Source organism: Penicillium psychrosexuale, assembly GCF_028828465.1.
Source record: "Penicillium psychrosexuale strain IBT 29551 chromosome Unknown utg000003l, whole genome shotgun sequence".
Taxonomy (NCBI): domain Eukaryota; kingdom Fungi; phylum Ascomycota; class Eurotiomycetes; order Eurotiales; family Aspergillaceae; genus Penicillium; species Penicillium psychrosexuale.
The window spans coordinates 3,220,288-3,242,051 of NW_026643188.1; the positions used below are offsets into that span (position 1 = coordinate 3,220,288).

The 21,764-nt window shown below is 47.2% G+C and overlaps 4 protein-coding genes across 4 annotated transcripts; 2 read left to right on the forward strand and 2 right to left on the reverse strand.

Moving 5' to 3' along the window:
* Positions 1-342: 342 nt before the first annotated feature.
* On the forward strand, positions 343-3,507 carry N7518_005109 (glycoside hydrolase family 31 protein; the record flags this gene model as incomplete). Its single annotated transcript, XM_057186036.1, has 4 exons — positions 343-1,073; positions 1,146-1,553; positions 1,603-1,773; positions 1,824-3,507. The coding sequence occupies 4 exons, from the start codon at positions 343-345 to the stop codon at positions 3,505-3,507; spliced, it is 2,994 nt and encodes a 997-aa protein (XP_057042806.1).
* A 1,108-nt stretch (positions 3,508-4,615) lies between these two features.
* On the forward strand, positions 4,616-6,635 carry N7518_005110 (alpha-amylase; the record flags this gene model as incomplete). Its single annotated transcript, XM_057186037.1, has 9 exons — positions 4,616-4,774; positions 4,840-4,878; positions 4,931-5,046; positions 5,105-5,213; positions 5,277-5,505; positions 5,579-5,741; positions 5,809-5,955; positions 6,038-6,278; positions 6,351-6,635. 9 exons carry the CDS (start codon positions 4,616-4,618, stop codon positions 6,633-6,635), a joined length of 1,488 nt encoding a protein of 495 aa, XP_057042807.1.
* A 458-nt stretch (positions 6,636-7,093) lies between these two features.
* N7518_005111 (transcriptional regulator family TF) lies at positions 7,094-9,258 on the reverse strand (the record flags this gene model as incomplete). Its single annotated transcript, XM_057186038.1, has 4 exons — positions 7,094-8,039; positions 8,093-8,506; positions 8,560-8,952; positions 9,041-9,258. The coding sequence occupies 4 exons, from the start codon at positions 9,256-9,258 to the stop codon at positions 7,094-7,096; spliced, it is 1,971 nt and encodes a 656-aa protein (XP_057042808.1).
* Positions 9,259-18,601: 9,343 nt separating this feature from the next.
* N7518_005112 (homeobox domain-containing protein) lies at positions 18,602-19,677 on the reverse strand (the record flags this gene model as incomplete). The annotated part of the gene is made up of 3 exons (XM_057186039.1): positions 18,602-18,742; positions 18,813-19,514; positions 19,573-19,677. 3 exons carry the CDS (start codon positions 19,675-19,677, stop codon positions 18,602-18,604), a joined length of 948 nt encoding a protein of 315 aa, XP_057042809.1.
* Between the last annotated feature and the right edge of the window lie 2,087 nt (positions 19,678-21,764).

Below are 21,764 nucleotides of genomic sequence, written 5' to 3' on the forward strand. Positions count from 1 at the left end.
GAATATCAAAAGAACATGGTCTAAAATGCCCATGCCCCTCTTTTGTGAATCGCGGGTAGGTAATACGGTGTCGGGTCGACGTAGGGGTCCACATTCTACCAGAGCCCAGCCTTCTTTAGCGCTTGAAGATTAACCAACCCCGCAAAAACATTCAGCCACAAGGCAAAGTATGTGATTGTGGAGAATCAACTGAAACTCGGTCACGGCATATCATCGGGCCGCAACTTCCTGTGTACTTGCAGTGCTATAACTAACTGGCTACGCTCATTATAAAAACGAGCTGGCATAATATCTGAGACGAAAATAGCCCCGGTCGACCACTAAACTAGCGAAGTGGTTATTATGGTTGGCGTGAAGAAGCTTCTTGGCTGTGCTTGGCTCTTGCCAGCAGCCTATGGTGGTTTCTTGAAATCCGCCCCTACGGCCCCAGCCTCTCACTCTGATATTGCTTCTTCGACTTCTTCGGGAAAATACACACAGTTTACCATTCCCGCTAGCGCAGATGTTGGCGTACAGCAGATCGCCAATATTGATGACCCCGAAGCCGTCGATGCGCAGTCGGTTTGTCCCGGGTACAAGGCATCGGACATCAAGGAATCGGCTCGTGGATTGACCGCTACCCTGACGCTAGCCGGAAAGCCATGCAATGTATACGGAACCGATGTTGACTCGCTGAACTTTTCCATCGAGTACCTCGCCAATGATCGCCTCAACGTCCAGGTTGTCCCGACTTATCTCGATTCTTCTAACTATTCCTGGTTCATGTTGGATGAGCATGTCGTTCCCCGACCCACTTCCGACCCTCATGCTTCAAAGACGCATAGTGATCTTGAGATCACCTGGTCGAATAAGCCATCCTTCCATTTCAAGGTGACCCGCAAGGCTACCCGTGATGTCGTCTTCGATACCACTGGTTCAGTCTTGGTATTTGAGGACCAGTTTGTTGAGTTTATTACTTCCTTGCCTAAAGATTATAATTTGTATGGCATTGGAGAGCACATCCAGCAGCTGCGCCTCTTGAACAATCTCACCTTGACTCTCTATGCGTCGGATATTGCTGACCCTATTGATGAGTGAGTCACATTCCCCAAATATATTTTCCCCCTCGATTGTACTGCTCTTTGTTTCTGACTACTTTTATACAGCAATATTTACGGCTCCCATCCTTTCTATTTAGACACTCGCTACTATGAGGTTAACAACGAGGGTCACCATATCCTCGTTGCAAGTGACAAGGCTGATCCGTCTAAAGACTATGTTTCCTTCTCGCACGGTGTCTTCTCTAGAAATGCCCACGGTCAGGAAATCGTCATGAACCCTGAGGGCCTAAAGTGGCGCACCCTGGGAGGTAGCATTGATCTCACTTTCTACTCTGGTCCTAGCCAAGCGGATGTGACCAAGAACTACCAGTTGAGCACCATCGGCTTGCCAGCATTGCAGCAGTACTTCACTTTTGGCTTCCACCAGTGCCGCTGGGGTTACACTAACTGGACGGAACTTGAACAAGTTGTCTCCGACTTTGAGAAGTTTGAAATCCCGCTCGAGACTATCTGGTAAATTGACTCACCGCGCCTTTAATGGTTCAAGTCCTAACATGACTAGGAATGACATTGATTATATGCATGGTTACCGCGACTTCGACAATGATCAATATCGTTATCCCTACAGTGAGGGTGAGGTGTTCTTAGATAAGTTGCACCGCAGTGGCCGTCATTATGTTCCGATTATAGACTCGGCTATCTACATTCCAAACCCCAATAACGCCTCCGATGCGTAAGTTCCCCTATGTCTGTTCTAGAGAAGCAAAGCTGACTTATCTTGAGTTATGATACCTACACCCGCGGACACAAAGATGACGTCTTCCTAAAGAATCCCGATGGAAGTGAGTACATCGGCGCTGTCTGGCCCGGCTACACTGTCTTCCCCGACTGGCACAATCCTAAGACAGGCGATTTCTGGGCGAACGAAATCGTTACCTGGAACAAGAAAATAGCCGTTGATGGCATCTGGATTGATATGAGTGAGGTTTCTTCCTTCTGCGTTGGTAGCTGTGGATCTGGAAATCTTAGCATGAACCCAGCGCACCCCTCGTTCTCCCTGCCCGGAGAGCCTGGCAACGTGATCTATGACTATCCGGAAGGGTTTGAGCTCAGAAACAAGACAGAGGCTGCATCTGCATCTGCAGCGTCATCTAGCCAGGCTGCTGCCGCCGAAACTAGCAGTTCTGCCTCTTCGTCCATCTCTTATCTGCGGACCACACCCACTGCGGGAGTACGCAACATCAACTACCCGCCATATGTGATCAATCATGACCAAGATGGCCACGACCTCAGCTCGCACGCTGTGTCTCCAAACGCCACTCACTCCGATGGAGTCCAAGAATATGACGTTCACAGCCTCTTCGGCCACCAAATCCTTAACGCCACTTATCATGGCCTGCTGAAGGTCGATGAAAAGAAGCGACCCTTCATCATCGGCCGTTCAACATTCGCAGGCTCCGGTAAATGGGCCGGCCACTGGGGTGGTGACAATGCCTCTAAGTGGGCATATATGTTTTTCTCTATCCCACAAGCCCTGTCATTCTCCCTCTTCGGAATCCCCATGTTCGGAGTCGACACTTGCGGCTTCAACGGCAACACCGACGAAGAACTCTGCAACCGCTGGATGCAACTATCAGCCTTCTTCCCCTTCTACCGCAACCACAACACTCTCTCCGCAATCCCCCAAGAGCCCTATATCTGGGAATCTGTCACAGCCGCTACCAAATCCGCCATGAATATCCGCTACGCAATTCTCCCCTACTTCTACACCCTCTTCCACGAAGCCCACACCACTGGCTCCACCGTCATGCGCGCCCTGGCCTGGGAGTTCCCAACAGACCCCTCCCTCGCCGCAGTTGACACCCAATTTCTCCTCGGCCCTTCAATCATGGTCATCCCAGTGCTCGCGCCGCAAGCTATCTCCGTCAAAGGCGTTTTCCCGGGCCTCAAGCACGGTGAGGTGTGGTACGATTGGTACACTCAGACAGCCGTGGACGCAAAGCCAGGTGTGAACACTACCATCCCCGCTCCGCTCGGGCATATCCCGGTTTTCGTGCGTGGAGGCAGCGTCTTGCCGATGCAGGACCCGGCTTTGACTACAAAGGAGGCGCGTGCTACGCCCTGGTCTTTGCTTGTCGCGCTCGGTGGCAGTAGAGCTGCCTCTGGGAAGTTGTATCTCGATGACGGAGAGAGCAATGTTCCGGATGACACGCTTGATGTTACTTTCAAGGTCAAGGGGTCCAGCTTGAGTGCCAAGGCGAAAGGTACCTGGGAAGAGTCGAATCCTCTCGCTACTGTTACTGTTCTCGGTGTTTCTAAGACACCTGGCACTGTTAAACTTAACGGTAGACCTGTCCCAGCTTCTGGTGTGGAATATAATGCTACATCACATGTGTTGTGTGTTTGTGGTTTGGAGGAGTTGACCAAGGACGGTGCTTTCAGTGAGAACTGGACTTTGGAGTGGTAGGTCTGCTGTCTTTTCTATAGTCTATCCTAATGGCAATCACATTCATTTATTCATCCCTCGACACGCTGGACAATCTTTACATAATGGACGTGTTTCAAGTTTAGTACATACCTTTTCCGTTCGCAATATCTTCCGATTGTTCCGGGCTCCTTATTATCAAAAGACCGAGCGCCCATTGTTAGTTATAGTGTCGGCGACTCCGTAAGCTCACTCAGCTGAAGACACAACACCCCCGCGGTCGCATTCACAAATAGGCTGTTCAAAAATCCACAGATTGTCTCGGGCCGAGTTATGAAGCCCAAATATTGATTGTCATCACATTTCACACTACAATATACTCGCATTGCCTCTATACATACGGAGTATAAGCCTAAACCATCCTAGCAGCATCTCCTAAGGCCAGTAGCATCCCGAGTAAACCCCGAGTTCATAAGATCGACATCATCTCAAACGAGCCGACAAGCCACTGCAACCCCATCTCCGCCCCCCGCGTCCCTGCAAATTTGGGCTCCAAGTTCCTGCGCACGCTGATTCGATCAAAGCCCGCGTCAGGGGCTTCGGCAGGGATTATTTAATTTCGCACATGCCATGCGCTAGCCTTGTAATCCGGGCTAATAATTTCAAGGTTATGCATGCATACTCTTGTGACTTTGCTTTTTTTCCGGCAGGGCTGGGGACCTGACGAATTATATGTGAAGGATGACTATGGGATTTTTGTTTCGGGAGATGATCTTTCAATTAATCACGGAGTTCTTGACCATACGGAGTTCGCAGCTCTCTCTCTCTCTCCTTTTCTAGTTTCATCTTGGATATGGCTGTGGCTAGGGACGGGCATTTAGAGGGATTTACTTCTGATTTAAGTAGAAGCATCTGTGAAGATCTTCGTCTGGGCTTTTAGCGTCTATTGGTTTAAGTTATACTCCTTCTCGGAGTCCGATTTCGAGTTATTGGTCTCCGGTTGTTGGTCTCCGGTAGTTCTATTCGTCTGTCGCTATATGCACGGCTTTTGATAGAATATTTATATGAAGTCCCTTGCAGCGCTTTTTGTTGGAATCTCCCGTTGCTGAACGACTTTCCTCTCTTTCCCTATTGATTATCAGTGCTGAAGATGGTTCTCGCACGATTTGCTTGGCTTGCCAGCTTGGTTAGCACTGCCATTGCTGCGACTCCAGATGAATGGCGCTCACAGTCGATCTACTTCATGCTCACTGATCGATTCGCCCGAACGGATGGTTCAACTACTGCTGCCTGTGATACCAGTGATAGAGTCGGTTTCTATCTATATATCGGCTATGTGACATTGAGATAGAGCTAACCGTACTCACTGGGTAGAAATACTGTGGCGGAACCTGGCAAGGAATTATCGACAAGGTCAGTAATACTCTAATACTACCTATTATCATCAAACTGATCAATCGCTTAGCTGGACTATATCCAAGGAATGGGCTTCACAGCCATTTGGATCACTCCCGTGACTGGTCAATTGACCGAGGATACTGCGTACGGCTATGCCTATCACGGATACTGGCAGCAGGACATGTGAGTATCGCAAAGCAGAAACGACAGTCCTTGAGACCTGCATGCTTACAGACCCTAGCTATGCTCTTAACTCGAACTACGGAACTGCAGACGATCTCAAGGCCCTCGCTGCGGCTTTGCATGAACGTGACATGTATCTCATGGTCGATGTAGTAGCAAACCACATGGTGAGTTAATCCGTCTATGCCCCCAATCATGCGGGCTGAAACTGACATGTATTGGATAAAAAGGGCTACGATGGCGCAGGCGCGGACGTAGACTACACCAAATTCAACCCCTTCAACGATGCGAAGTATTTCCACCCCTACTGCACAATCACCGATTACAGCAACGATACCATGGCGCAAGACTGCTGGCTTGGGGATGACAATGTTTCGCTGCCGGATCTGGATACAGAGAGTACCGAGGTGCAGGACATATGGTATGACTGGGTTGGATCTTTGGTCTCTAATTACTCGAGTAAGTTGTCTTCTCTAGAACTCCCTACTTCGGCAAAATATATCGCCATATCCGAAGACTAACTGGTATATAGTCGACGGTCTCCGCGTCGACACAGTCAAACACGTCCAGAAAGATTTCTGGCCCGGCTATAATAAAGCCGCCGGCGTCTACTGCGTGGGCGAGGTCTTTGATGGTGACGCTGATTATACCTGTCCATACCAGGAGGTAATGGACGGAGTGCTCAACTACCCAATGTGCGATCCCGCTTATCCATGAAATTTACCAGATACACAGAGAGAACCAAAAGCTAATTGAGAATAGTTACTACCCACTCCTCAGTGCCTTTCAATCGACCTCTGGAAGCATGACCGACCTATACAACATGATAAACACGGTGAAATCGACCTGCAAGGACTCAACCCTTCTCGGGAGTTTCGTGGAGAACCATGATAACCCTCGTTTTGCCTCGTAAGTGAAAACTCAATAAGAGCAACGGAAATTGCTCCATTCTGTATGTCTAGAAGTTAATATCTCTCTTTCCGGAACCCAGCGTCACCGACGACATTGCCCTCGCTAAGAACGCTGCCACATTCACCATCATGGCAGACGGCATTCCTATTATCTACGCCGGACAGGAACAGCACTACAATGGTGGCGAAGACCCAGCTAATCGCGAGGCTATATGGTTGTCTGGATTCAACACTGACAGCGAACTGTACAAGCTCATTGCAACGGCCAATGCTGCTAGAAACCAGGCGATTGCTAAAAGTACCAACTATACTATTTACCAGGTATATGCTTATCTCCCTGTCTGAAGGAAGGAAGGAATAAAAGAACATAAATGGCTTACTCAATATTCACAGAACTACCCAATCTACAAAGACGATACCACCATCGCCATGCGGAAGGGCTTTGACGGCGGGCAGATAATCACTGTATTGAGCAATCTTGGTGCAGGAGGTGCAGAGTACTCGGCTTCAATTCCTGATACTGGATTCGCAGCTGGTGAGGAGTTGACGGAGGTTGTGTCCTGCGCTAGTGTTACTGCCGGTGATAGTGGGGAGGTGTCTGTTGCTATGGCAGGTGGAGAGCCCAGGATTTTACTGCCCACCTCTTTACTTGAGTGCTCAACTCTGTGTTCGTCGTAGATCTCGTGTTCGAGGTATTGGTGGTCGGGTCGAGGCTAAACTGCCCGCACGAGATATATGTTTCTTCTTTCCAATCACCATCTATAGTTCTTGTGCTTCGTTGCCAAAGGGGGATGTGTCTAATGACTTGGTCAGGTCATGAACTTTATATCATATTAATTTGGTGTTTACATCGTATCGATGACAGAATGGAGAATGGAGAATGTATTGAAATAGTTGCTAAATGATGAATCATCTAAGCCATATCCATCCATAGATAAGATTTACTATAATCAATAAAACTACGAAACGAAGAATCCTCGAACAAGTCATGACTATTTTCATTCAGTTGTGCTTTTGCTGTTACGATCCTGCGCTAGAAAAAACACAACACCCAACCCCAAAAAACCTAACCGATATCAACTTAACATACACCAACTCCAATAATCTAGAACCAAAAGGCCAAGCCCACAATCCCATCACCAATCATGCAATGCCCTCGGCACCAGACCAATAGGCATAGCCCCACCAGTCACACCAGTCGGAGGAGAATGATGAAACAAATCCGGAGCCTCAAACGCAGGCTGTGAAGCCGCATACCCAGGCATCATCTGCTCGAGACAGTTATACCCCTCAACGAGGGAATCTAAGCCCTCAGAGCTAGACATAAGCTGCGAGATATCCATGCCGGTACGATGATGGCTCGACGGACCGAACATCTGCATGCTCTTGACCTCCGCAACCGGCGACGACGAATGCGACCCCGCAGTAACAACACTCGCCTCCGAGTACCGCCGCTGCACTTCGCCGACAATACACGCGATCCGGTAGGAGAGGTTGTCGCCGCCTGGGGCGAGGTGCAGAAGGAAGCCGCGGACTTGGCTGATTAGCGGGTCGGTGAGCGTGTAGTCGCAGAGCGTGAGCGCGGCGTAGCCGACGATGAAGTAGACGTGGTCGATTAATGCGGGTGCGGAGGTGAAGCGCGTTTGGAGGAATTGGGTTATTATTAGGCGGGCGGTGCCGCATATTTCTGGGACGAGGCGCTCGCTGTCTGGTTGGAGGCGGGCGACTGTTCGGTGGAGGAGGAGTTGGCAGAACCAGAGACTTAGGTTGAGCGTTGAGTCTTCGCTGGTGGCTGTAGGGGTGTTGTTAGATTGAGATTGGATTTGATGTGCATATAGTAGGGCTGCTGTACTTAGAAGATGTGCCCATTCCAATTTCCAGCGCTCCAGTTCTTCGTATTCGGGTTCTGCGAATCGGAGGCGGTGCTGGTTGTGTTGAAGTCGGAGGGCGATGCGGTATAGTTGGATTTCTGCGACAATTCTTCCGTCTTCTGGTGTGGTGGCTGCATATTCTAGGATTCGGGGGCATTGGTCGATGTATTGTTGTTGGATATTGACGGTGCGGCCGTTTGCGAGGGCGGAGCTATTGGGTGGTGTTAGATCGTATATCCGACGGTTTTTATAGACAGAACATACTGTAGCTGGGTTGCGCAAAGTGTATTCCACAGACGCAACTGGGCAAGTAGCTCGTCTGGGTTTAAACGGTCTCCTGGCAAGGTATTCAGGAAGTTAAATGAGATGAGCGCATGGTTGATTGAGATCCCGCTCAGCAACCAGTCGTCCATCAGTCCTTCTTTGTGGATGGAAGTGGAGTATAGACAGAGCAATGTCAACGCCTGTAGCATATCGCTCGTCATGGGCGGGGGCTTCCACAGCACCTTCGCCACGGCATGTTGTACACAAAGTGAGATATCGCGGACAGTGTGTTGTGGTAGACCAGGCAGATAACGCGAAGCCAAGAGACATGCAGTGTTGAAAAGGAGTGTATTTGACCGTTGAATGCTAGACGAATGATTTATTGAGACCCAATGGCCGAAATATTCGACAAAACTAGCGAGATGATTAGCAGGGAATTCCAGTGGCAAACACACAATCAGACACACAGTTCAATCAATTTCATGGAAAGCTTGGAATCTACGATGCCCTGGGTGACGATGTCTCCGAGGATGTCGGCATCTGATAATTGATCTCTCTCGCCGAAGCACTCGGCTTGCAGGTCTCGAATAAGTTGCGCTGGCTTGAGCGGATGGAAAGATGAGGACATGCTATCGCTTGAAGATATTCCATCTATGCTGTGGTTTCTAGTTTGTAAGGTGGGGCTGCAGGGCATGCTGGGGGAGCGGTTCACCATCTGCCGCATCAGATGGATCATCTCCCCCATGCCTCGTTCGAGAGAGACAAGCCGTTCCTCGATCGATGGTATAGCGGTGGCGTCAGACCAGGTTGATGCATTGTCCTGGAACCGCTCTGTTGTCTCCGGGAGCTCGCAATCCAGCCTATTATGACAATAATCAGCATATGGAAACGGCAGACTCCAAAAAAGAGCAAAAAGGTCCACCGCATGAATAAAAGGGCCAAACAAACCTAAGTGACAAACAGCGACGACAAGAATGACCACGGGGATCGACATCACAGCGAGTCTTCAGCTTGCGGCAGGTATTACAAGCAGTCATTGATCGTCGGATGCGCCCTTTTGGCCTCGCATCTTGACACGCGACCGAGTCAATTCTGCTGCCATTATCCGGGACAATAGGCTTGGTGTCCCACGAGATAGGATTAATTGTAGGGCCGGTTCTCGTCATTGTATTGGGTGTTGGATGGTTACTGTGGGTATTGAAGGTATGTAGGTACTGTTTAGGGGATCATCTATGTATGATGGAAGAAAGATGAGAAGTTGGAGAGTAGGAAGAGAAGGCTGATCAACAATTGGACCCTTAAGCAAAAGCCCAAAATCAGAAACCTGAAGATCATGTCTATCAGGGAGATCCAAGCCTTATAATAGCGGGTCACTAGAGCACTAGCCCGGGTGAGGGCCTTTAGCCAATTGCGACAAGAGGCCGATTACTGACGATATCGTAGAATCCGCGCAGGTACATCCCGTTCATGGCGGATTCTAGCGGACCATGGCGGACCTGGGGTAATCGAATATGCATCCACCAATCTGAAAACTTCCCGCCGGCTTCTAGAAAGGCAGCGATTGTCGGTGCATACTTTGAGGAGGGGTTGATAATGTCGTATTAATTCCCCTGGCCCAGTTTCTCCGACGAGAACCGTAGGAGAGGGGGTTGGAGTGGGCTGAGTGGCCCGATCTATACTCCATACGTCCTTTTGCGTTTGATTCTTGACTTGTTCGTCTTATTTCACCAGTCCGAGGTTATCGTGGGGTCCTTTCCCTTTTCCCTATCTAATGCAACTCCTTCTTTGCGTCTTTGTCTTGCTCGGAGACTTCCGACATAATCCTGATCTAGACAAAGGTCTAGCATAAGAAGGGCAGACCTTGTATGATTTGGCAATGCCTCTCGTTCAATTCGTCCTAAGTGGGGGGGGGGAAGGGGGAAGTTGAGGATGCAGGGTGGGGAGGGACAACAGGCACACAACGATAACTCGGCAATAATTGGTTCGCATGTGCAATGTCTCAAAGGGAAATGGCTATCAGGCTTGGGGATCGCAGCAATGTCACCTTGTAACTTTCCAGGCCCGCTTAACAACGGCTATCCTGCCATTTAATACCCTTCTTATTTAGCCTCGAGATATGGCATTTCCAGCCGTCCTTTGGCTGCTTTTTCTTGGATCTCATAGGCGAATCTCGTTTGCCCCGTTCTCCATTTTAATTCTGTTTTAGTTTCAGCTAAATCAAAATCCAGAGGATGGTATCATATCACATTCATATCATTGACAGCGCCGATCGCACTGCAATTAAGATCAACTTCAATCTTCTAAGAATATATTTTAACGTCCTTGATCGGCCTCGTTAATCAAATTTCAAGACCAGCCCAGAATGCAACCCTAGCAATTGTTCCAATATATCCTAAAATTGCTAATCGCGCAACGGTGAGTGGCAATGCGGAAGAATATATATTAGTCGCCCGCGGAGATCATCCGAGGCATCTTTTTCCCTGGCTCTGAATGATCCACTCTATCCAAGTGCAATATAACTTTCATGCAAAGGAATTTACTCCCGACCGTTCCGATTCTTAGTGCTCTTTTGTCTTGGACGCGGGAATCCCGGATCAAGAAGCGGTCAGTTCAAATTGGTTAATACGCGAATAACGTACTATGATCCTGATCAAATGCTGAATTGGGCTTGCTTGGCTCGTTGAACTCTGGGGTAACAGTCGACCCGTTGGCTGGCCCCCAGGTCCACAGCCTTGACAACGGCCTAGCCGACATTTTCACCTCGGCCTGGCTCGTTATCGGGACTCTTGATTAAGCTCCATTATGCGAGCTATATCGAGTTTATTATTAGGTAAAATTTTGAATTTAGCGTACCGGAATGGCCCGTCAAGCTATGCCCAGAGATTTAGCGATGCGCCTCGAACGGCTAAGATGTGGGTTGAAATCACCGACAAGGGTGTAGGTATAGGTCCAGCTTTGATAGGAGGTAAATAGAGTGCTAGACCCAGTGGCAAATACAACATAACCACGATCGTCGCGTTGATGCGCTCTCAACAATATTGTTATCTCTCAAGTTGGGAGAAGCAACCCTCGATGTTGTAGATTCTAGAAGATCTTTCTACAGAACGCCGATCGCATCAACCTGTCTCGGGTAATGATACTGAGAAAGTATATCGCTCGCTTCTTGACGGCACAGCAATGCAGTGGCAAACCTTCAGTCGCGGCGCGCGGGTGGAAACCACAGGAAGCCACAACCCCTCTTACTACTCTTTATGAGCGTGATGCATCGACGAGGGGGTCAACAAGGCAATGCAGTCAGATCAAGCTGCACATACCAACGTCTTATTGGCTGACATAAAGTTCCCCTCCTATTCCTTCTTGCTTCTCTGCATCTTCCTTGCAGGGCTGTCTGACCATCCTCCAATAAACAATTGCCATGAAACCACGCAACTTGGATCTAATTTTCCGAGAGCTCGCAAGCTAGGCGACTTTCGATGCAGACAAGGTTCTCGACGTAGTTACTTGCAGGGAATAGGTATGCATGCTCAGAGATAAGGACCGTTTGACTATTAGATATTCCTATCTTGTTTAGAGACATGAGCTACGTGCACATCTTTGTGATGTAGATCTCTCGACCCGACCCACCGTGTCTAAAGCTAGCGCGCATTATAGCTTTTTGTCCAAATGCACTATTCTAGTTGTACACTCCGTTTAACATAGCATCCCGATACGGCCAACATGCAATATATATGCCTTGTTTCACATGCATAAGCTTTAAGCTTGGACATAATCTCCGGATCAGGATTTTCTTGCTAGCATTGACAGAAGGACTCCCGGGATCCTAGGAACCCCGGGACTCCGGTCCCTGTTATCGACCAAGTGTCGCAAGAGCCGAAGCTTTTATCTAGCTCTAAAAGCTCCGGGGCGTTTTCAGGCTACCCGCGGGATAAGTCTTGATTTGGAAATTGAGTTTTTGAATATGTACGGAGTATGTATGTATGTCGAGAATATGTGGATGCTTGCAGTTGTTTTAGATTGCGTCTCCGCCTGGGTGCTTGGGAAACCGTTGGATTATGTCTAACTATAACGTGCAGTCCACAGTATACACGTGTACATTGCAGCTGATGATGAATATTGATTAGGAGACTCGCCATTCATCTCATTTAAGATCGCTGCTTTCACATGCTCGGCTTAATTTCCCAATGCTGGTACCGTGCTTCGATGCATTTCTTTCTACAAGTCTCCTTGTATATTAGGCTTTTCGTCATTTAACTGCCTGCTGCGCGTGACCCCTTCTCTCTGGGACTACGAGCGTCTTGTCTTCCTATTTTTCTGTTCTCATCGCCTCCTTGCAATTTTGCCTTGCTTCTCTGGCACTGTGGTATGTATGACAGACTCGGAAACAAAAAAGAGAGCATTGTCAGGTATCTCCCTAACAAAAATGCGATCGCAACAACATTTTTCTAGCCTTTTACGAAGCCTGAGTAAAAGAAAATCCCAAAAAAGAAGTGACCGACGCAGGGATCGAACCTGCAATCTCTTGATTCGTAGTCAAGCGCCTTGCCATTGGGCCAGCCGGCCTTGTTATGAACAGTTTGGTGGAAATGTGCGCTATAAGCGAATTCTTGTGGGACCCGCCTACTCACGCCTATTTTGCACGTGACTTTGAACGAGCTGCTACACGTATTTACCAAACAAGGCTTGTAGCGTTGATATTTTGCGTCTGATTGAGTAACCCTACGTTCTGTAAATGTCACGGTTTTTTTGGGCGTGTTTATCACATTGTATGATGAACTGGGTTGGTTGCCTCTTGATCCGGTTGTATACTCTGACCAGTGGTGATGATCTTTCTATGAAAACAAGGTTAGTGACTGCATAAAAGTTAACATATTTCTAGTTTTGTAGAATGCCAATGTATATCCAAATATGGTGGGGATATGACCAATGTATTTATGGAGGATTGTTGTTAATAGGAAATATATACATGGGCGCTATATGTTGAATATATTATACATCCAAACAAGTAGAAATAATTCTACGACGAGAAGCTGCCATAACAGCAAAAGCCGAAAGATGTTTCTGTATAGACCCAAAAGAACGTGTTCATAAAGAAATTATCACGGTAAGTCTAGTGGAACATGAAACTTGCGTAGAAAACATGATTGAACCCTAGTTTTGGACATCATGCAGGATCCAATGAAGGACATAAATGTTGGGTGGCCAGATCCCACTACTAAATAGAATAGCTGGTCTCGTCCTTCCTCCCTTTTCCTCTCCTCCTTGTCCATCATTATTCATCTCAATCTACACCTGTCGCTTACTCTCACGAGACGTTCCACCCAGCAGATCTCTATTAATAAACCATTTCCCTTCTATATTACACAGTGTGGTGCCGCATAACATGTTGCTCGAAGCAGTTTTGTTCAACATGCAGTCGTAAAGAAATTCTGACGTACGTATAGGTCTGCGTAAGAGAAGAGATATGCTCAACCAAAGATGATAATAAACTGTGTCAGATGGATGGAAGAAGATGATCTAGCTACTGCCATCAAGCTTTCTAAATATCTTCATATAAAGTTACAAAGGTCTCATCCTAAAGAATCCAGAAGAAACATCTCTGCAGCCAGATAAAGAGACTGCCAACACAACAAGCTACCCGTGAGAAGAGAACAAGAAAGAAAGGGAGGTCTACAAACTGCATAGGAATAGTGAAAGCCCTAAATGCATCAAATTTGTCTTGAAAGCAGGAAAATGGTATGAGCTATGCCTCGTTGTTACAAGAGCCAGAAGTAGTAACAGAGCGATGGTAAGGTATATTGAGCCAAACCAATACAGCCATTTTTCGAAAATAGTTTTGGCGAACGACAACCATCAAGCCCAATATGATATAGCCCGAGAATAACAAAGGTAGGCACACGAATATGAAATTTCCAATAGTTTTAGATATTCGATATTGAAATCGCTATTTGCCTGCTGCGCCACGATCACAGTCTACCTACGTAAGAAGAATACCTCCAATCTCTCATTTTTAATTGCAAAATACACGGCTACTTTGACTAAAGCTCAAGAATAGTAGCAAAGTCAAGATCAAAAGAAAGAATAAAAAAGACCACCCAGATCCGAGTCCTAAAAACATAGAATATCTCACGGTTATACCACAAAGTGCAAAGGGAAGTTATATTTTACTAGCAGGTGTTTACGAGCAGAAGTCCAGCCGTCTGAAATTACCCGCCAACAGACCAAGGTATTTAGATAGGCAATCCACTAGAATAGAGTCCTCTATCAGAAGGTAGGCCAAATGCCACGCTTAATACTAGAGTAGTCTAACGGTAATTGTAAGAACTGTGCATTGCTGTGCCTAAATGAGATGCGCAGGCTCTTGAATACCTTAGGCGATATACCTGATACCTGACATCTTGTATATATTTTCTCGTATTTCTTCATGGCATTACATGTGCAGCACGCACGACTAAGGCCTGAAAATTGTGCATAAGAACTAGCCAATGCACTTATTTACTACTTGCATCCACCCTTGCAGAACTGTGGCGGCTACAAGAGAATGGTAACACACAGATGAAGGTGTGACTTGATACTACAGATATCATTTTCGATATCACAAGAGGTGCGAAGTACATAGCAGCATTCACTGCTAGTTGGGATTAGTAGTTATATGCGCCATGCAACGTAATCAAGAGTCTATCTACGTAGGGACCTGGACATGTTAATCGCAAATTCCAGTTTAGAACGCGGCTAGCCATACCCTCATCGTAAACGAACAAGCAGTATAGAATCTAGTGGTACCTAGACAGACTCTATATAAGCCCATAATAATACCTGGCTCATAGCATCGAGGAAAGAGTTTTCATACATCGTCGATTCTTGTAGCTACTATCTATCTCGTCTACGAAGTACAACCTAGTTCACAAATAAAAACAAACCCGGACGAAGATCCCTGAAAAATGGAGAATGCAAGTGTCAAAAATACCACCACGGCCAGACTAAACGGCACTATTGATTTGAGTAATTAGTGTACAGTGGGTGGGTTTGCCGATCATTCATCTGGAAATTAAAGATTCAAAGTTTGGAAGCTTAGACATGATTAAATCAAGATCATCGTAGCCGGCTTGTAGGAGGAAAATAAAAATAATTATCAACAAATAATATGCCATGATTCAAGCCAGATCAAGGGCTGCGGTTTCAATTTTAATTCCCACTTCAACGCGAGGACGAACATCCAATATGTGATCGGATGAAATCATATCACATATTATACTGCTCCGCGTATTCCGATCCAATTATTCAAAGATGTATGAAGTACGGAGTACAACACATGTGCTCAGACATCGTCCTAGTCCTACGGAGTATACGGAGTATACGGAGTATACGGTGAGACTCAAGCTCGCACGAACCCATCCATCGATCTACACGCGATCGTCACAACCCAAATCCTGACATGAGACAGCTCACGAAAACCAAAGTTGACACAGCCGATGGGAACTAAAAGCACACATCTCCTCCCTCATTAAGCAGGGACGTCGTTGGGATCGACATGCACGTTCCCGGTCGAGGCCCAAACGCTCATGACAGCGCAGAAGAGAAGACGCACACATACGTAGCAAGCACCTAGCATGTATGTACGATGTACGGAGTAACGGAGCACAGCACATGCATGGTACTTGCCTATATAGTCCCAAGGTTGCAAGTATGGTTGCATACTTGCACTTGCACTTGCACGTAACGAAGTGTCAGACGTCGATTTCACCGCTATATGACGGGTCGGATGCACGTATTTGGCTACTGAATGGCTAAGTGGGGGCGGATGGGACACCGAACGGGGTTGTATCGTACTCGCGAGGAAATGAGGGTGAAAACGGAATCTGAAAGCGTGAGGTGCAGAAACGGGGTTTGCTTGGGCTTCGGTTAGCAGATAAGTGACAGGGAGGTCCAACCGTAAGGTAGGGAGGGGGTGAAGGTTTCCATGGACTGTGATTCGGTCGAGATCGACGAAAAGCTGTAGGCTGTATGTATGTACGGCGTACGCTGCACGACTTTGTCGAGTGCGTTTTGTTTTAGATCGACGAGTCGTGGTCGCCGGATATACGGAGTGCTGGATGCTGGGGTTTCCAAGGTTGTGCCAGTGGCTTGCATATCCGCTGCCCCCCCTATGTGGGACTGGGTCACGGGGTTCGTATAGTCTTGTATTTTAGACGTATAGCATGCTTGCTTCTTCTGGGTTTTTGCTTTTTATGATGTTGAGGTACATCGTGCATTCTAGATATGGTCGCGTTTGATATCTATTCCCTAATCTTGTTTCTACCCGCCCCTTCCCCTTTTCATTCGATGCGTTGGATATCACTTTTACAATATGAGTTCGCAGTCCCCTCACTGACGTCTCCAATTTAGAGGTATGATGGCAGAACCCACATCGGATATTGTACCCACCGCTGCAAAGAAGATGGCCGAAGCCCAAGATCGGCAGTCAGGTAAGTTTTCGGGGGTCATGTCAGGACCCCATAATTGTGTTCTTCGGGCAGCTCGGGAAATCTAAAAACCTCCCTAACAGATCTGTCTACTAGTTGTGTTGTCGGTACGATATTTTAGTAATGCGATGTGATTGGAAGAGAGTTGCACCTGTCTCAGTTCCAACCGCACTTGATTCAGATATGTCTCGATCGGATAAAAGGGCCAATAAATAATATTCAGCATCCCATTATTGTAAATGTTTAATCATATGTTCAACCCCACATCGAAATTAAGTCTGGTATTTAATGCCTCGGGGCTGTCAAAGGGAAAGGAGTGCCGAACATACCCTGGGCTCACGTGGCCGGCACGGAGTAAAAGTAAATTCCATGCGGTTATTCCAGTATCAGCCTTTGACACTGTGACTTGCTTCTTCCTTATTATAGTAGGATTTAGCAGTGTAGAATTGTCTAAATTGTAATAAGCCCATGCTACGTAGCACTGTATGAACAATTCTTAGAGAAGTGCTACGGGGTTTCTACGACAGCACGGCCAACCACGTGACCACATGACACACGCTAGTCACGTGGCTACCCGCTACTGCTATTTATGCCAAAGGGGGAAGGAGCTGTTTCTCTATTATTAGGTGTGTACGACGTCGATACTGGTAATATAATGGCAGCATCACCGTATTTTGAATTCATGGCACGGTGGATTGTAGATATGTGGACTCAACGGAGGGACCGAAAAGCTGAAGTCTAAATGAGACTCCATGCAGCTGTCAGTTCACGTCATTTGGAATTTATTCAGAACCTTGAAAGTTGATACTTTCCACAATTCTAGAAACGCAAAATCCAATGCAACCTCACCTCTCGGTAACCGCGCGGACTGAACTCAAGCGCTGCCAGAAAGTCAAAAAGAACATAGACCGTGGCAGGAACCTTGAAATGAGGTTGAGGTTCGGTAACAGAGGGAAAAGCCAAAAATGGGGTCGATCTTGACAGCCCGGGTGGAGTACGGAGTACATGTACTGTTTTAGAATAATATCCACTAGTTTACGAGTCTATCAATTTGGAATTGATTGATTGAATAGTCCAAACCATGGATCGCGTAGCCCCAGTCTAAAAATCATGATTTCTCGATCGAAATATTTTCTGAGTGTGTTTAAAAGTATAGATTGAGAGAGAAAAATATGTTTGAGAGGTCTAGATACTTTGGATATCTACTCCGTACTTTGCATACGTATCCATATATGCATAGAGTAAATAGAAAGCAATCTCAGTCCACACCGGCTCGCAATACCGTGGAGATATCAGCCCCGAAGAAAAAAAGTGGTGCCATGAGCCGCAGGTAAGGCAAGATCCAGGTTTCCACGGGTTGCGAGCCAGACTATGGATAGGTTAGTCGCGATGATGGAGACTAAGTGGAGACGGGTTGCGCGGTATCTCCGTGTTGCTTGACATTTCAGATCAGTATTGAGGCGATAGAACCAGAGTAGAATGTAGAATAAATGTTATGATTTGAAAGTCGAGTATTCCTCTAAACGCCTAGTAATGCAATTTTCGCGGGGTTTGTCCAGTGGCACTCATGGAAATGCGGTGTAACATGGAGGGAAAAAACACGTAGAGCAAATCACAGAAATGGTGCGATGGATTGCCAATGCCATAATTTGCCGTATACCTCTTGTGCCGGTTGATAATAAGTTCCCGCTTGGTAAACGCGACCAAAGAAAGGGTATCAAAATATAATGTCTGACCAAAGTCTCCGTACCGGACGGCAATGCGACATGTAGAGTGAACTCCAGAGACCTGGAAGGTAAGGAAGAAAGAAACAAAGCAAGCCATTGAAAAAACACATGGAAAAAGAAAGTAAAAAGCCAGTCTATCAAGCTCGCCGTATCCTACCCCGTGACTCGTAAATGGTAGGGAGAAATAATATAAAAGCCTCCCAGTCGTAAAGTGAATAAAACGCTGACGTTGCGAATGCCGTGGAACGTTGAAGAATGAACAGAAAGAGAAAAAAATTAAGGCCGTAATCGAAGTCACACCCCAGGTGCAGGTTCATCGCACTCTAGTGACGAGGAGACGGAATGTGCTCATCGACATCACTAAAAGGCGACTGTCGTTGAGACTCCGCATCCGCACCACTGCGCATTTGGTTCCGCAGCGCAGGAAGTTGTCGTCTCCGAGCATTGATAAACCAGTTACTAATCTGTCCAACCAAAGCATTAGCAAAGCCATAAACAAGCCAATTACCAGTCCCTAGTCATAGAAGCACTCACCTGACTTATCGAAAGTCCCGTCCTCGTCATAAACATCTGCTTATCCTCCTCACTGGGATAAGGATGATCAAGATGCTCATGGAACCAAGCCCGCAGAATATCCGTAACAGGCTTGGGCAAATTCCCCCGTCTCCGCTTCGTCTTAGGATCAATCGGATCGCCCATAATCCCGAAATTCCCCTGCCCATGCCCCATCATCTGCGGCGATATCTGCTCATCATACCCGATAGCAGGATGTCCGTACGGCGACTGGGGATGCATGATGGGCTGGGTAAAGTGCTCGCCGCGGGGATCAGAAATGGCTGCCGTCGGCGCGGGCTGGCGATATTCCTGCGCGATAAAGGGGTCGGAGCGTGGGGGCCGCTCAGAATACCCGCTGCTGGCGGACGGGTTCATTGCTCGACCGGGCATGGAGTCCAGGTCGCGGATAGGGGGGAGAATTGGGCTGGGCCCACGGGATGCGTTCTCGGATAGATGCATGTGGTGGTGGCCGGGATCCGGCATGCGGGGTTGGTGGTCTGGCCCACGGGAGACTGTGTATTCGCGGTGGGATTCGTAGGGGATTTGGTTGGGTTGGTTGCCATATGAGATTGAGCGGGGGTCGGCCATTTCGTGGCTTGAGGGTGGGCGGTCTTGTGAGTGGCGGGGGGTGTAGAATGGGGAGGTAGATTCGATTTCATCGTGGAGGTGAGCGGGGAGGAGCTGAGAGAGATTAGATCTTGATTCCATGTTGTATTTCTAAAAGCGATTTATATCTTACCTCTCTGAATGAGGGGAGGGTTTGGTGAGGGTGTCCGGTCGACGACTGGGTTGTATACGAAATAGCCATATTGGTATGTTCGTCTACCTCATGGGACTGTGACATAGACAAGGTATTTGGGGAGGGACAAGGATAGAAGTGTCCGGATGAGTTTCACAATGTATTACAAAATAGAACTATACTCGACAGTCAGAATGAATATCAGACGAGTTTGTAGTTCGAGGCTTCTCCAGCAAGGTAAAAGGGAAGAAGGACGTATCCAAGAAGCACTCACCAGGGAAAGCAGGCTGATTTTACGTTGACATGGTAAAATAAAAAAGAGAAAGGCCAAGATTATATGCAAGGTTGGGGAATGAGGGTAAAGATGGAAATGCGGTTTCTCAAATAATGCAGGGCCCCGTACATTATTTCAACTAAAAAAAAGTGGCCCCGAAATCTACATCAAAGTAAATTCAAATTAAAATAAAATAAAAAGACATATCCAGCTGTTACATGTCCATGGGAAAGTAAGAACAGGGGGGGGCCGAAAAATGACGATCGTGGGCTTGGTGGGTACATGAGTCGGAGAGACCAGCGCTCCGTGTCAAGGGCATGCGGAGCGGAGAAGGGGGCGTAAATCAAGAGACAAGTGCGGGATTCTTAAGGTTGACAGATAGAGTCTTTCTTTGAGTCTGTCAATGGAATAGTCTTAGCGTCAGGATCTATCTCACGAACTCCTCCCGGTTCCATATAGCGTAGGTTATTGTAGGAGTCCCGATGTTGTGATTGGATGTTTCGGGGTAAAGGAGTTTGAGGAATATTGAAAATCGAATAATTAAATTCAAAAAGACGTGGTTCACTAGTGTACGTCAAATTCGAGATCCCATGCCAGGCCAGTGCTTATAAGCGGGCAATATTGCCATTTACATACGCTGAAAAAGAGATATTCCAAGGTCCTGGGACACAAATTAAGGAAGATGAACAGTATACGATTACAGGGGACTTGAAAGTCCAAATGTATAAAAGAACAATTAACAGAAATATACTCCGTACAACTACGTAGGACAGGTTGCATGTTCAGACAGGGGCATTCGTGCCTGAGTCAGGCCAAGTGAAGTATTTGTCTGTAATTAATATATTAAATCCTCACCTCCACTTTGCTTTTTCTGGGGATTTAAGAGATTCAGCACTCGGTACGGACTACGGAGTACGGAGTAGTTCGTGGCGAAATCGAAAAGGGAACATCCACTACCATGGAAGAGGAAATAACAAGCAGAATCGAGAGCCTTTCGCGTAAGACCCAAAAAGCGTCCCAGGTGGATCTTCCACCGAATCGTAGGAAAAGATCGCCGCTTCAAGCAGAATTGTCACTGGTTCCAAAAAGATCGTGTTCCGAGAAGAGCTTAAGCCGGTGGGGACAAAAGACAGACAGGTTCTGGATTTAATTTGGACGAATCAGAAACCGCAGAGGTGACGCCTCGGATCGATCGTAGATTGCCTGAGCCTCTCATCGGTGGGCACGGTGGTTGATCGACCAACCGGAAAGGGAGAGGGGCTGGTGCTGGCTTACAGGGATAGATCGCCTAGGGGTTCTTCAATTTGCATCTCCACTTCCTTCGAGAGCTTGTGGCGTCTAGGGCCTTTTTTCGGTCTCTTTTTGGCATTTCTTTCCTGTCACCGTATGTCAGATCAAGGATCACCCGGAGAACCCGCTATGGTGTTTTCCTTTTTTTTTTTTCCCCATCCTGTTTTCACGATATTATGCACTGGGTTGGTGAGTGGGTGGCTGTTGATCTGATTGGAGTGAAAATACACTCGCATATGATATCTCCCAGGTGCGTTGCATTTTAGTCACTTGGATTCGCATGTCACCGATCGTAAATTGAGATTTGCGCTAATTAGGACTCGCGTATCGCGTCCATACGATGTAATCTGGACCACTATATTCTGGAGCAGTTTCTCAGCTTGACACACACACGGCACTAACAGACCCGCTCTAGCAACTAGTCACATTCTGAGAATTCAATAATGGCGCAAATCTGTCATGTCTGGGGATCCCTGGACTAAGGCTAAATGCAAGCTGAGTGTGCTAGTCAGCCAATCAACGCGGGATAATGGATTCATTTTTTGGGTGATTTTTGTGATTGCACAGCTTCCTAAAACAATCTAGAAAGTAAACTAAATGTACTAAATGCAAGACTCATATTGTGTCG